This window comes from Amphibalanus amphitrite, unplaced genomic scaffold, assembly GCF_019059575.1.
Source record: "Amphibalanus amphitrite isolate SeventyFive unplaced genomic scaffold, NRLGWU_Aamphi_draft 000499F_arrow, whole genome shotgun sequence".
Lineage (NCBI taxonomy): Eukaryota > Metazoa > Arthropoda > Thecostraca > Balanomorpha > Balanidae > Amphibalanus > Amphibalanus amphitrite.
In genome coordinates this window covers 342857-357659 of record NW_024881993.1, presented here as the reverse complement: position 1 = coordinate 357659, position 14803 = coordinate 342857, and the positions used below count along the sequence as shown (strand labels likewise).

At 55.6% G+C, this 14803-nt stretch overlaps 1 protein-coding gene across 11 annotated transcripts in view; it reads left to right on the top strand.

Annotated features, from left to right (window-relative positions):
* The window catches only part of LOC122392736 (lethal(2) giant larvae protein homolog 1-like), an 83302-nt gene that overhangs the window by 55897 nt on the left and 12602 nt on the right, over positions 1-14803 (top strand). For all 11 annotated transcript variants that reach the window (XM_043387968.1, XM_043387966.1, XM_043387967.1 and 8 more), the window contains exons 12-19: positions 176-306; positions 682-928; positions 1313-1474; positions 2210-2312; positions 2545-2743; positions 7503-7636; positions 8211-8327; positions 8806-8951. In XM_043387968.1, coding sequence (XP_043243903.1) covers positions 176-306; positions 682-928; positions 1313-1474; positions 2210-2312; positions 2545-2743; positions 7503-7636; positions 8211-8327; positions 8806-8951 — 1239 coding nt within the window. The remainder of the gene's footprint in view (positions 1-175; positions 307-681; positions 929-1312; positions 1475-2209; positions 2313-2544; positions 2744-7502; positions 7637-8210; positions 8328-8805; positions 8952-14803) is intronic.

Genomic DNA, 14803 nt, shown 5'->3' with positions numbered 1-14803 from the left:
AGGGGAATTCTCAGGAGAAAAGCAAGAGTCTGCCAGCATAATTAAACGTGCCTGATCAACTGATCCATGAACTTTTTTATCTCTATTGGTTCTCATCTGACAATAGTACATCATGCGTTCTGTTCGATTCTGTATAGTGAGCGGCTCGTTCCTAACCTCTGTTCAATGTTCACAGCCGTGGCCTATCACCGGCGGTGAGCGAGTGGGTGAGCCGTGCTCCAGCCGGGACCTGCTGCTCACTGGTCACGAGGACGGCTCCGTGTGCGTCTGGGCCGCCGGAGACGTCTCACTGCGGCTCATCTACAGGTCAGACAGCTACACTCCCTTAGCTACTCAGTCGAGACATTCACTCAGTCGATCGCTCGAGTCACTCATAAAAACGCGACCGCAATCAACGTGCCCTTGAAAGCCCCATAAATAAACGATAATGCAGGCATTCACTCAGTCATCGTCCGCCACTTAAGACAGTTTGACATGAAGTCAGTATCATGACATTTTGGCAATTTATAGTTAATCCAGCAGTACGTACTCACTGCTCAGGCAACCAGCTCTTTCTTCGTCATACTGTTCACTGTGTTCAGTGTCCGTTCTCGTACTTTTTTTATAAATTTACCCACCTTTCTCTGTCTTCAGGTTGACAAATGCGCACATCAGCTTACCTACTTCTTTCTCCTTCCCCAGGCTGACCACGTCTCGGCTCTTCTCGGAGGAGGAGGACGACCGCGATCGGCGCGAGCGAGAACTGGACGAGGAGTTCCCTCCCCTGCGCTCAGTGGGCGTGTTCGATCCCTACTCAGACGACCCCCGGCTGGCGGTGAAGAGAGTGGCTCTGTGCGGCGACTCTGCGGCGCTGGTAGTGGCAGGGACGGCTGGACAGATCGTGGTCTGGAGACTGGCAGAGGAAGAGAAGGAGGGCTATAAGGTTCAGGTGAGATGACGTCGCGGGAGATTGAGCGGCGAGGGTTCAGGCTAGCTGAGTGAACTGTTAAGCGAGAAATGCAGAGTTGGGTGATGAAGGATTGTTTCAGTATTAACGTTGCGCATATTTGTGTGGATATTTAGAGGGACAATAAAAGGAATTGCTATTTCTGGAATGGCTACCTACTTGGATTGTAGATTGTCAAGACCTTATTTCTCTTCTTTATCAGCCAATTTGGACTTTGTTTTGTGTGTTCTCATTATGTTATGAAACCGCGGCTGGTCATCGGTGCTGTTTTCTGTCATTTTTTTCTGGTGTCCCAACACATTATTGTTTATCCCGATAACATTTGCTCTCCTCCCGCTGACGCGCCCTCTCCCCCCCCCCCCGCAGCCGGTGCTGGTCGACCTGGTCTCCGAGCAGGACAGTTTCGCGTGGAAGGGCCATGACCGCCTGCCGGCGCGGCCGGAGCCCCTGACGCTGCCGGCGGGCTACCAGCCCAGCAGCGTCATCCAGCTGCACCCGCCGGCGGCCGTCTCAGCGCTCAGTCTGCAGGTTAGTGGGGGAGACTAGTGTACCAGCCACTGAACTCTAATATATACTGGAAGGAGCATTGGTGACTTGTTTTTGTTTATCGATTTCCGCCATGTTGTGTATACCAGAAATATAAATTTCATGTACGGTAGCAGAGGTGCAGTTTAGTGAGAGGTACACTACTCAAAAGTGCTGCTGCTTCATGCTTGCAGTTTGATTGCAGTGATCAACTTTTCAAGACTTTGGTATACACAACATGGCGGAAATCGTTAGACATTCTGGCCCATATACGGCCAAGGCGAGTGCCTCCCCCTGACGTACCAGCCGAGCAGTCTGTCCGCGGTCAGTCTGCAGGTATGGGAGAGAGACTAATGTACCAGCCGAGCAGTGTGATCCAGCTGCACCCGCCGGCGGCCGTCTCAGCGCTCAGTCTACCGGTTAGGAGAAGGATGAAGAAAGGAGAACGGGAGGAGATAGGCGAAGAGGGAGGAGGAGGACGAGAATGCTCAAAGAGAGGGGCAGGTGCAAGGAAGGGTGAAGATGAAGGGAGAGGAAGACGGTAAGATGAGATTAGAGGACTAGAGGACTATTGGGAAGGAGTACTGGAGTACCGGTTGAGAGAATACGACTGCAGGGAGGAGAGTAGGACTAGGTGGATAAAACGTCCCGCGGGGAATCGAGGAAAGGGCTGCTTTATCTTAGAGCCCCAACAAACAAATCTCAGTGACTGACCTGACTGTCCGTTCTTGTTGACAGGACTCGTGGGGTCTGCTGGCGGCAGGTACCGGACACGGATTTGTACTCTTCGACTTCATCCAGAACAAGCCAGTCATGCACAAATGCACGCTGAACCCGCATGGTACGTACTCAGCAGCAGGGATGGCGTGAACTTTTAACGAATTTGCGAGTTTTGAGTAACTTTGAGTATAGAGAATGTTTGCACAGATGAGGTATCGATTCCTGTCTGCTCCTCTTTATTCTGAATCCTAGATTCCTAACTATAAGTGTGCTGTCTTATTTGTTTTCCCTGGTTTCTCTGGTGCCTCCGCCTGTTAACCCTCATCCACTGATTGCCCCTTTTCTACCCTCAGACTACGCCGCCTCGGGCGAATCCCCGATGACGCGCGGCAAATCTCTGAAGAAGTCTCTGCGCGAGTCTTTCCGCCGCCTGCGGAAGGGCCGCAGCCAGCGGGCGGCCGGCCCGCGCAGGGCGTCACCGTCCCCCGCCGGCGGTCAGACCCCGACGACGGCCACCGATTCACCGGCCGCGCCGCAGCACGCCCGGAGAGGGTGAGTGAGAGTTATAAGGTGCCGAGTTTGTCTAGTTTTTGAGTCAGTTGGGTCGAGCCATCGGAGAATAGCGTTGTTAAACAGCTGAGGTGAGATGGCTAGGGGAAGCTGCAGTATTTGATAGCCAAATTACACTCAACATTAGCATGTTTGAAAGCAACATGCCTGCTTCTCCTGCATGGCTTGCAAAACTGAGGTCTGTCGTGCCCGACTCTTTCCTGTTGAAAGCATCGATGCCTGATTCTTATGTGTCTCATACTTGGACTTCGTCAGTTTATGTTATAAAGACAAGTTTGTGCATTGGGCTGCAATTTTGCTTGCAATTTGTTGCCTGCTTGCTTTATCTTCACTCCCTCGTGTGTTACTGTTTGATGTAATTGCCCTCCTCTGTAATAACGTGCGCGTGTGAACGTTACTAACATGCTGCCTTTCTGCCCGGTCGCTTCCGCTCCCTTCTGTGTTTTATATTTGGTTGCTTCTTACCCGCGTATCACAATATATCTGTTCCATACGTATCATCCGTCTAATCAACGCACATGTATCACACTCCCTGTTGTCGCGAGCTGCATCATTCTTGTATAACGTCGTTCGCTGCATGCACTGTATTCTCTAATTGCTGCATGACGTATCCTCCTTTTGTCCGTGCCCTCTCTCCTCTCCCTTCCTCTTCCCATCTTCCCGTTCCGTCCGAGATAGGTTCTCCCGATCCAGCCATCACCGCAGCATAGACTCGCCTCAGTTACCAGCGGACATACCACTGCTGCTCCCGGGTCTAGCCAGAAGACCCGCCGGAAACCCACTCGTCCTCATACCTATACCGACTGATACTCAGGAGACTCTACTTTTGATTGATGAGAACAAGAATGGGTTCACTCGTGATGGGAAGGATAAGACGAAGCCGGCAGACAAAGTCCTTCCGTTGACTGAATCACGGGAGACGCTGTTTTGGATGGATGAGTTTTCTCCGAGTTTCTATGTGGGAGGCAGTGAGACGGAGCGAGCAGGCATAGCTCCCGCTGAGAGAGCCCAGTCTATGCCTGTTCTCCTCGCTCGGGACACAGAGAAAGCAGACGTCGATGCTGGACCTGATGATGTCAAATCAGCTGATGGAAGTCTGCTACCTGCTTCTTCGGCTGATGATGTACCGAGTGGGGACTTGTCGACTCATGTCGCTACGGCCTCTGCCGCTCCTACTGCTGAGATTACGTCGACTGCTGCTTCCGCTGACGCTACTGCTACTACAACTGCTGCTGCTTCTTGTGTCGCTGATTACTTGAGCCGCAAGGATGATGATTGTATCATCACTACCGAAGCTGCCAACGCCACGACCACCGCTATCACCGTCTCTACAATCGCCTCGACTGTCTCCACTATCGCCTCGACCGTCTCTACCATCGTTTCGACTGTCTCTACTGCCGCCAACGCCGCCCTCCCCACCATCGCTTACACCAACGCTGACGCCGCAGTCGCTGCGGCTGCCCCCGACCATGCCAAAGATGACGACGGTCAACCTCTAGTGGTAGAGGACCTGACTGAACCGTCTGTACTGTCGGCGCTCCGTCGAGCACGAGCCGCCCGCGCTGGGCGACGATCGACACAGATATCTTTATTGGCTCTGCATGATAGCTCTGAGGATAGCTACTCTGACGTTGAGTCTGACTCTGATAGAGATGAAGACAGAGATAGGGATCTAGACGGAGAAAGATGCAGAAAGAAAGAAGGTAAAGGTAGAGACGGGATTGGATCTAGAGACAAACAAAGAGGCAGAGATGAAGACGAAGATGTACGTCGCTCAGTAGGTGCGTTACTTCCGCCTGATTTCCAAACATCATCGCTACGCACTCCCGACTGGATATCATCCGCAGCCTCCTGTGAGGAAATCACCTGTGATCTTACCCCGGATGAAGCCGACGCAGGTGGATTCTACCTAGTGACTGTCGAGGAAGTTACCGATCGTGGGTCGACTTCGCCGTCGACGGATGACCGACGCCGTCCGCGGACTGTCAGTCTGATGGATGGACTGTGGAGAAGGTTGTCTCTCCGACCGCCGTCCCGTGCCTCTCTGCCTCCCCCACCTCCACCTCCGGTGGTAGAAACCGTTCCTCAGGAGAGCCTAGCAGCAGCGGCGGCATGGCGGCGTGACGCGCTGGGAACACTGCTGAGACAGCAGAGTCGCCGCGCTGCCGACCGGTCACCTCTGGGTCTAGTGCCGCCGTCTGGTACCTCTCCGACGCTGTCACTCCCTCCGCCGCCGCCGCCGGTGCCTCTACCACCTATCCGTACGGCTTTTGTATCGGTTCGTCAAAGACCACGATGCTGGCCAGCCGCGGAGGGCGGAGAGTCTGTGGGCGATGGGAGAAGACACTCGCAGACGCTGTTTCAGGAGCTGGTACGCGCGGCAGTGAGAGCGGCAAGGAAGGCGGATAAAGTGGAGGGGGAGGATAGAGGTGGGAAGTGGGTGTTTGGACGTGAAGAACCTTCGGAAAAGAGGCAGAGAGGAGATCAAGATCGTGAGGCGAGAGCTAAGGAAACGAAAGACGAGGAGGCTCTTCATGTGTTTCCTAATGCGAGAGCTGAAGGACTGGAAGACAGCAAGTGTCCCATCGTTGGCTTTGAGACGAAGTTTGAGCCAGTGGAAAGCGTGGGGTCAGTTCCTGCCATGTGTGAGACAAGACCTGTGACAGTGGCAGGCAGGTCGTTCTCCGCTGCACATGAGATAAGAGCTGAGAGAGCTGGAGCCGGGCATCCACTGTTCACCAGCTGTGATAGTGAGGGGACGGAAGGAAGCTTAGACACCGTGGTTCCCTCTCAGGAAACTAATGTTCAGTATGTCGCGACTACAGCGGCCTCTCTTGCTGAAGAAACTTCATGCGAAGCCATGGCTGTATCAAGTGACAAACGTGTCGCTGCCCATGTCATCGATGGCGCTCTAGCTGGCTTAGCATTTTCGGGCAGTGCCGTAGCGACTCTCCCTGCTCTGCCTAGTGAATCACGAAACACGGGAGCCGACCTTGTGACTTCTAACTTAGCTCGTTCGCTTGATGGTCTCAACTGGACAGTTCGTCATTGGATGGTGGGAGGTGATGGACCAGATCCGGTCTCGGTCGAGAGATGTGTTACATCGTCTGGCGCCTGGCTGGGAACTTCCACCAAAGGGCTTAGGACGAACAACGAACTGCCGGGGACGACCAACAGACAGCTGAGGACGAAGGAAAATCAGTGGCTAGAATCGACCCTCGAACAGCAGCTTGGAACGGACAGCGACGAGAAGCTAAGACCTAAGCTTCCAGTGATGACCAGCTGTATTGATAGCGGGAAGAATGAAACCCCAGATGTCGAAGTGAGTTGTGTCCGCCGCGAAGAGTCTGACCCCGGTCCCAACCGTGCGGCTGAGGGGGTGGTGGACCATAGCGCAGTCCAAGACCACCTCGAGGCTAGGTGGGGTGAGTCAGGTCACGCTCGAGTCAGCCATGAGGAGTCGCTTGATGAGGGTATTGGTGAGTCGGAGTCCGTCGACGGTGGAGTCAATGAGTCTGGGTTTGACTCACCTCAAGACTCCACAGAGCTGAAAGATTACTATCAGCAGCACGCTTCTGCCATATGTCCGCCGTTGGACGAGCCTTTAGCTCCCATTCCGTCCGGTATGTGGCGCCAGCTGCTGGCTGGAGTCACTCCTCCCGACTCTGACTCGCTTCCCTCCTGCTCCGAGTCACCGATGACGTCACCGATTCGCTGGGGCTCAGAGTCAAGTGCAACGTCAACACCGGTGATCACTCGTCGGTTGGCGGACGACTCCTGCAGAATTATGGAACTTGGACCTCAAGACGAGCAGGACTTAGACCAGAAGACTGCTGATGCGGTTAGAATCAGAGATGATGATATTGAGTTGATAGACGCCGATATAAGTTCGGTAAATGATGCTACGCTTGGGTCAGGTGGTCTACCAAAGTCGCCAGCTGAGGTCAACCTACCAACACTGGTAGTCACAAGTGCATGTGACTTCACCGAGGGATCTTCTGACGTCGCTAATCAACACTACGACGTCATAGAACGATCCCATGACGTCACGGATCATCCCTCCGACGTCATTACGTTCGCCGTGCGGGGTACGGCTGGCGTGCTGCTGTGGCGTGCTGCTGCGCCGACCGGAGAGGCCAGCTCGGCACCGCGGCGCCGCCGGCAGCCACAGCCCCGGCGCAGAACACGGTATGGGGAAGGGAGCAGTTGGCGTTCTTGTCCTGAATCATAGCCTGTCCTCATAGCTTATAATCATAGACATAGACATAGATTCTATGAAGATCCATAGAATCCTATGCAGCCTTTCTTGCAAGCCTCAATTGCCCCATGCCTCTAGTTCATAACCCTCGTAGCCTCCCGTGTTTTAGCTAGGTTTTCATTCACCCATGATTTCCCTCTGTGTTTATTACCTGCAGTCCATGTCGAGTATCCACATTTATGTAGATTTATCAGGTTTGTAGTGACCTGTAGCATATCTTCTTCTCCCCTCTATCCCACATACGCCCTGTGACCTGTACTGTTGTAAAGTGACCTGTATGCTATAAAGTGGCCTGTAGTGATCTGTAGTCTCCCCCGCTCCCCCTCGCAGACTCTATCCGCCAGTGACGGTCTGTTGTCTTCTGTATATAGTCCTATAGTGCTGTATAGTGTATGTACTTTTGTGCTATATTGTAAGAACCGTCCCGTATAGTGGCCTGTAGTGTCCCGTAGTATCAGTATCCCCTGTCTTTCTGTCCGGCAGACTCTCCCCGCCAGTGACGGTCTCCGATGACGACGTCCGGCCCGTGGAGCGGTCGGTCGAGGCTCGCAGCGAGGACCCCGCCTTCTCCGGCATGATCCGGTGTCTGTACCTGGCCACCAGCTATCTGGCCAGCGGTAAGTTGTAAGGACGGGGGTTCGCCACTACTTGTCTAGTAGGAGAGGGGAGGGTTGGCACCAGGCCAGCTACCTGATCAGTAGGGTAATGAGGAGATGATTCGGTGTCTGTACCTGGCCAGCGGTGAGTATGAGGGAAGGGTCTTCTGCCAGCTAGTTGGCTAGTAGTGTGTGTGGGGGAGGGGTAGCTACCTGACCGATAGGGGAGGAGAGGGTGATTCGCTGCCTGTATCGGGCCACCAGCTACCTGGCTAGCGGTGAGTGAGGGACAGGAGGGTTTTTAACTAGCTACCTAACCAGTGGTGGATGTAATATGCCCTCTGTGACCGTTATCTGACCAGTGACGATGGTTATTGGAAGGCAGAAGGATTATTTGGTCTGGTCGTTATGTAGGTAGTTGGCCAGTTATATCACTCATCGGCTGTTGGTCTTGCGTTTTTACGGCGCAGCCCGCCGCCTTGTGTTGATGTAATTGACGGCAGTGTGCACTCTTTGACCTCTATGCTGCTTATATGTTGACCCTTCGGTATATGACCGCCGCTTTAACTTCTGTCCATCTGCCTCTCGTCCTCAGGCCAGCCGCCGATGCGTACCCTGTGGGCGGGCACTAATAGCGGCGCCATCTACGTGTACGCCGTCCACTGCGCCGCCGGGGAGAAACGCATCACCACACCCGTCACCTGGCAGCCCGGTGAGAGAGGGTTGGGTGATTGGAATAGGTGGACGGGAGCTCTGGCTTATGGGTGGGGTTTCAAACATGATGGGGGACGTTAGACTATGAGGAGTTTTATAGATAAGACGCCAGGTTATTCTTGTGGCGCTGATAAGTCTGTGGTCGAGCCCGTCGCTATGGCCGCGTTCCGCAACGGCTAGCTGCTCCTCTTATAGCGCCACATTGTAGCGCCATGGACAATGGCCGCCTCTTTGCCATACGTTTTGTAGTTTTGCACATCTCGTCATGTGACAGTAATTTAGCTGACACTTTACGCCCTATTGCACATCATTCGAGTTATGTCTCCATCTTCCTGCCACCGCGCATGACACATCTCAACACTTGATACTCTAGGTCACTTGATAGCTCATACACCGTTCGATACGTTTTCCCACACTAGTTGATGCGTCGCTCCTTGCGACACCCACACGGGCTTGACACTTCTCCTCTCCGACAGGCAAGGAGTTCCGTCTGAAGCACGGCGCGCCGGTGATTGATATCCGTATTGTGGACGCCGGCGGACGGTCCGTGTGTCGGGCTCCGGCCGACCAGGCCGCCACCGGGCCGCACAGGGTGGTCATCGCCTCAGAGGAGCAGTTCAAGGTGAGAGTTGGAGAAGGAGACAGGGACAGACAGACAGACAGACAGACAGACAGGTCTCACATGGTGGTCACTGGTCATCGCGCCAGAGAAACAGTTCAAGGTGGATGGGAGAAGGGAGAGTGAGAGAAAGGAGAGCTGGGAAATAGAGAGGGGAGGAGCTAGGAGACTCACCGGGTCTCACAGGGTGGTCATTGCGTCAGAGAAGCAGTTCAAGGTGAGAATGGAAGAGAAAGAAAGAGGGAGGAAGTTGAGAGACAGACCGGGTGGCCACTGGGCCTTATTATTATTATTATTATTGTTTATTCAGCATCGTCATGCGACAAAAAGATACATACCCCACCCCCCCCCCCCCACCCCCCACCCCCACACACAGTTAATCAGCACTCAGGAGGTTAGTAGTCTTAACAGGCGCCGCGAGGCCTGACAGTTGCTTGCCAAAACCATCTTCAAACTGTCTATAAGACCACTTTCTTGGAGTGGTGCCCGGACTATGTCGTGATCGACATACCCAGCAGCGATGTGCATGATAGCGCCGAAGTTCCCACCACACAGATTATATACGTGGCCAATAAACGACCCATCCAACTGCTCGGGGTACGTAGCAAGTCTGGCCAGTCCAGTGACGTAGGCTTGGCGAAGACGGTGGTCAGCGCGGAAAGCATTACGGAATGCGCGGAGGGCATCACCTCGCAGCACCTCACCGATGCGAGGCACCCCAGCAGCAATCAAAAGAGCCGTATGGTGCGCAGAACGCGGCAGACCCAGCGCTGCCTTGATCAGCGAAGCCTGTCGCGAGTCTAGACGCTCAATGTCGGCGGAACTGAGGGGAGCCGTCTCACAGCCGAAGATCAGTGCCGGCAGCACTACTGTCTTCCAGAGGAAGACATCCTCTGGAAGCTGTAGCGGTATCCTGAGTGCGGAACCAGCCATGGCGTGGCTTGGGGTGCCGCCCGTGTTTAAGCGGAACGAGGAGAGCTTTGGTGCCTATGCCAGGAGGCTAGAACAGTTTTTTGTCGTGAACGATTTGCTTATTCCCGACGACAAGAAGGCCGCGGTTTCAGTGGACGCTAAGCGGCGTGCTGTGCTCCTGACTGCTCTGGAGCCGGACACATTCTCGCTCCTGGAGGACCTGCTTGCCCCGGCGGGGGTAGCTGAGGTGACCTGTGCCAGAATCATCGAGGTGCTCACGTCTCACTTCGAGCCGGATGAATCGGTGATCCTGTCACGGCACCGATTTCACACCTGCAGCCGGGAGGATACCGAGACGGTGTCAGCTTTCCTGTCCCGGCTGCGTCACCTGGCTCGGCCGTGCCAGTTCACCTGCTGTGCCGGGATACTGGAGGAGATGCTGCGCGATCGTTTCGTCAGCGGTATCCGGAATGAGCGCCTGCAGTCCCGGCTGCTCAGCGAGAAGAACCTCACTCTACAATCGGCTACAGCGATTGCGACAGCGCATGAGGCGGCCGCCCGCCAGGCCGGCGAGATCGCCCAGAGTCAGACGGGCCCGTCTGGCGAGTCAGCTGTGCACTACGTGTCCGGTGGGGAGCGGCCAGCGGCGGTCGGCCGGCTTCATGCGCCTGCCCGGGGTGGTCGGGCCGGTCCCTGCCCTCGCTGCCCTCGCTGTCTGGGGCGGGGTCACTCATCGGAGAAGTGTCCGTTCCGCAGGCGAGTGTGTTTCTCGTGTGGAAAGCTTGGACATACCCGAGCCGCGTGTGCGGCCACTCGACGTGCGGGCATTGACCAAGTGCAGTGTGACGCGGTTGATGTGGGGGCTGACGGCTCTCAGCCGGCGATTGTGCCATCGTCGGCCAGTGCTTCGGGACGTCCGGAAGGGGCAGCGGCCTCTGCCAGCGGGTCGGTGAGCGCGGCGGTGGAGGAAGAGGAGCTGTACTCGCTGTTCCGGTGTTCGGGCGACCGGCGCGCCCCGATCAAGCTGAACGTGATGCTGGATGATCGGCCCGTCTCCATGGAGCTGGACACTGGCGCTGCGCTGTCTGTATGTGGTGAGAGTGTTTTCAGACAGATTTGGCCTGATAACCCACCCGTCCTGGGCAGCTGTTCGTACCGTCTCAGGACATACAGCGGGGAAGTGTTACCTGTGTGTGGGGAGGCGACTGTGCGGGTTCAGTATGGGCAGCAGGTGGTCCGGTTGCCATTGGTGATTGTGAAAGGGGAGGGACCCTGCCTGTTCGGTCGTAACTGGTTAGAGGCCATTAAGCTGGATTGGCCAGCCATAGGTCGGTTGACAGCTCATCCCCAGGTCGAGCCTATTCTGTCGGAGTTTCCGGAAGTATTCCGGGACGGCCTGGGCTGCTACCGCGGTGACCCTGTTCATATTGGTGTGGACGATAACGTTCAGCCCCGGTTCTTTAAAGCCAGAACCGTTCCTCTGGCATATAGAGAGCAGGTTGATTCTGAGCTTGACAAACAAATCAGCGAGGGTCTCTGGGAGCCGGTCTCTAACAGTAGATGGGCCGCACCACTAGTGATCGCACCGAAAGCAAACGGTTCACTGCGTATCTGTGGAGACTATCGTTTGACAGCTAATAAAGTGGCCACGCCGTATCAGTATCCGTTGCCGCGGGTGGAAGAGCTTCTACCCAAGCTGGCGGGAGCGACCGTGTTCAGTAAGATAGATTTAAAGTGTGCTTATAACCAGCTGCCATTAGATGAGAGCTCCAGACAGTATCTCACAGTGAATACCCACCGTGGGCTGTTGAGACCGACTCGTCTCAGTTTTGGGTACAGTTCAGCGCCGGCGTTGTTCCAGAAAACCCTCGAAACGCTCCTAGCGGGCATTCCCGGTATCGGGGTTTTTCTGGATGACGTGGTTGTGTCTGGGGCAGACATTACCTCTCACAACGCCGCGCTGAGGGCCGTCCTCGGCCGCCTGCAGGACTCCGGCCTGCGAGTCAACCGTGAGAAGTGCCAGTTTGGGCTGGCCGAGGTAACGTACCTTGGTCACAGGGTGAGCGCCAGGGGTGTGGAGGCCACCGAGGAGAAAGTCCGTGCCATTCTCCGGGCACCCGAGCCAGCGTCAGTGGGTCAGCTGAGGTCCTGGCTGGGTGGTATTAATTATTACGGAAAGTTCCTGAAGGGTCTCTCTACAGTCTTGGCGCCATTGTATATCCTGCTTCGCCAGAACCAGCCGTGGCGCTGGGGTGACACTGAGCGCTCCGCGTTCGAGGCTGGCAAAAAACTGCTGCTAAGACCGCCTGTGTTAGCCCATTTCGATCCGAAATATGATGTGATTTTGTCCGCTGATGCGAGCCCTATTGGTCTCGGGTGCGTGCTTAGTATTTTGACGCCAGGCGGCGAGAGGCCGGTGGCCTTCTATTCTCGTACCCTAAGCGACACCGAGCGTAGATATTCCCAAACTGATCGGGAGGCACTATCCCTGGTGGCAGGCGTCAAGAAGTTCCACTATTTTCTGGCTGGTAGATCGTTCAGAGTTCAGACTGATCATAAGCCCCTGCTGGGCTTACTCGGTGAGCAGAAGCCTCTGCCGCTCATGGCGTCGCCGAGAGTCGTGCGCTGGGCCATGATGTTGTCGGCCTACGATTATCGGCTAGAGTACCGTGCTGGCAGGTTACAGGGCCATTGTGATGCACTGAGCCGGCTGCCACTGCCCGACGTACCGGCGGACGCCAGCAGTCCGGTGCCAGCGGAGCTGGTCCACATGATGGAGGTTTTGGACTCCAGTCCAATAACAGCACAGCAGATTCGTCAGTGGACTGCGCGTGATCCAGTCGTGTCTGCTGTCTATCGATATGTTCAGGACGGCTGGCCTTCGTGTGGTGTACCGCTTTCTCCTGAATTTGGGCCATATAAATGTCGGGAGTCTGAGCTCAGCTCACAGGGTGGCTGCGTACTTTGGGGAGCACGGGTGATCGTTCCGCCCCAAGGTCGCGCATCGGTACTGCGGCTCCTGCATAGTGGACACTGTGGGGAGGGCAGGACCAAGTCATTCGCCAGACGTTATGTTTGGTGGCCAAACATGGACCGTGATATTTCTGAGATGGTCAGCAAATGCTCCACATGTCAGGAATGGCGCTCCAGTCTGCCAGAGACGCCAATCCATCCCTGGGAGTGGCCGTCTGGATGCTGGCAGCGAGTGCACATTGATTTTTGCGGTCCGTTTCAAGGTAGTATGTTTTTGATTATAGTCGATGCCTATTCGAAGTGGATGGATGTTTTTCCCTGCAGACAGGCTACTACTGAAACCACCCTGGAAAAGCTGAGAAGCTCATTCGCGTGCTGGGGAGTCCCCAGAACCCTAGTCTCTGACAACGCCCAGTGTTTTGTCTGTCCAGAGTTCGAAGCGTTTTGTCGGGTGAACGGCATTTGTCATCTGACCTCACCTCCGTTCTCTCCGAAATCCAATGGGCTTGTAGAGCGGGCTGTTCAGACGTTTAAGCGAAGCCTCAATAAGCAGGGTAGAGGCTCGGTCAACACTAAAGTGTCTCGATTTTTATTCAACTATCGCACAGTCAGCCATAGCACGACACATACGTCACCAGCAGAGCTGATGTTTGGCCGTCAGTTACGCACGCCGGTCGATATGCTGCGACCCGACCTGGAGGAAACTGTCCGACGGGAACAGGACCGACAGAAACGGTGTAAGGACCGGGGGTGTCGACAGGCAGACTCACACTCTGTGAATATAGGCGAACCAGTTTATGTCTCGGCTGTCGGACAGTTGCAGGGCTCGAGGGGAAGAAACTGGCTTCAGGGGGTATTGATTGGACGACGCGGTGTGAAACTCACTGTCCGGTTGAATGATGGCCGTGTATTGGTGCGACATGTCGATCGGGTGCGTCCATGCCGCGGTGTTCCGGGGGCGCAGAGTCCGGACTGGGGTCCGGATCCGGCGGATCTGGCGTCGCCGCTGGCTGACGCCGGGCCGCCTGGCTCGCTGGCCGGGCCGGTCTCCCCTGAGTTGGGCGCTCCGCCGGCGGCCGTAGCGGCGCCGGCAGTGTCCGACCGGGTGCTCCGTCCCAGGCCGCTTCCCGGACCGGACCGATTGAGTTATGCGTAAGATCGTACGCACCGTCCTATGCTTTGTCAATTCATGGTCGTGTTCGCTTTGTATGATAGGTTTTAATTCGTGTATATATCGTGCATTGTTTTATGTCAAGATCTGGTGGGGAGGAATGTGGCGTTGTGGGTTGTCGCGTGCCGGCCGCCGGGCCACCGGCGCCAGCTGACCGTGCCTGAGGCCGGGACGGTCACGTGACTGGGCACCGGCGAGGGACCCGTTCCGTCTGAATACAGTCAGTCTAGACCGAGACCTCGTTGTGTTTCACGCGTGAGTTCGTATCTCATCCTCGTCGCCAATGAAACACAACGAGGTCTCGGTCTAGACTGACTGTATTCAGACGGAACGGGTCCCTCGCCGGTGCCCAGTCACGTGACCGTCCCGGCCTCAGGCACGGTCAGCTGGCGCCGGTGGCCCGGCGGCCGGCACGCGACAACCCACAACGCCACAATTTTGTCAGCAGCAGTCAGGCGGTTGGTGAAATTGCCCAGGGGTGTGAGGCCATAGAATGATGCACAAGCACGCCTGATGCGCTGAGCCACGTGGCTGTCTGTGCTGAGGTTGTCATCAAGCACCGTACCGAGGTGCTCGGTCGTCTGCCGGATCTGCAGCTGCTGTCCTGACAGTGCCCACCTCGGTGTGCTCGTGAGTAGTTCCTGTCCAAATATAATACAATGGCTCTTGGTTTTTCCCGGTTCAGGGTGAACGAAGTCGAGGCGCCAAGTAGCCGCGAATTCTCCCACCATCTGCAGCATTGCACCGAGGTCACGCGCGTTCGCAGATATAAGGAGAATATCGTCAGCGTAGCAGATAG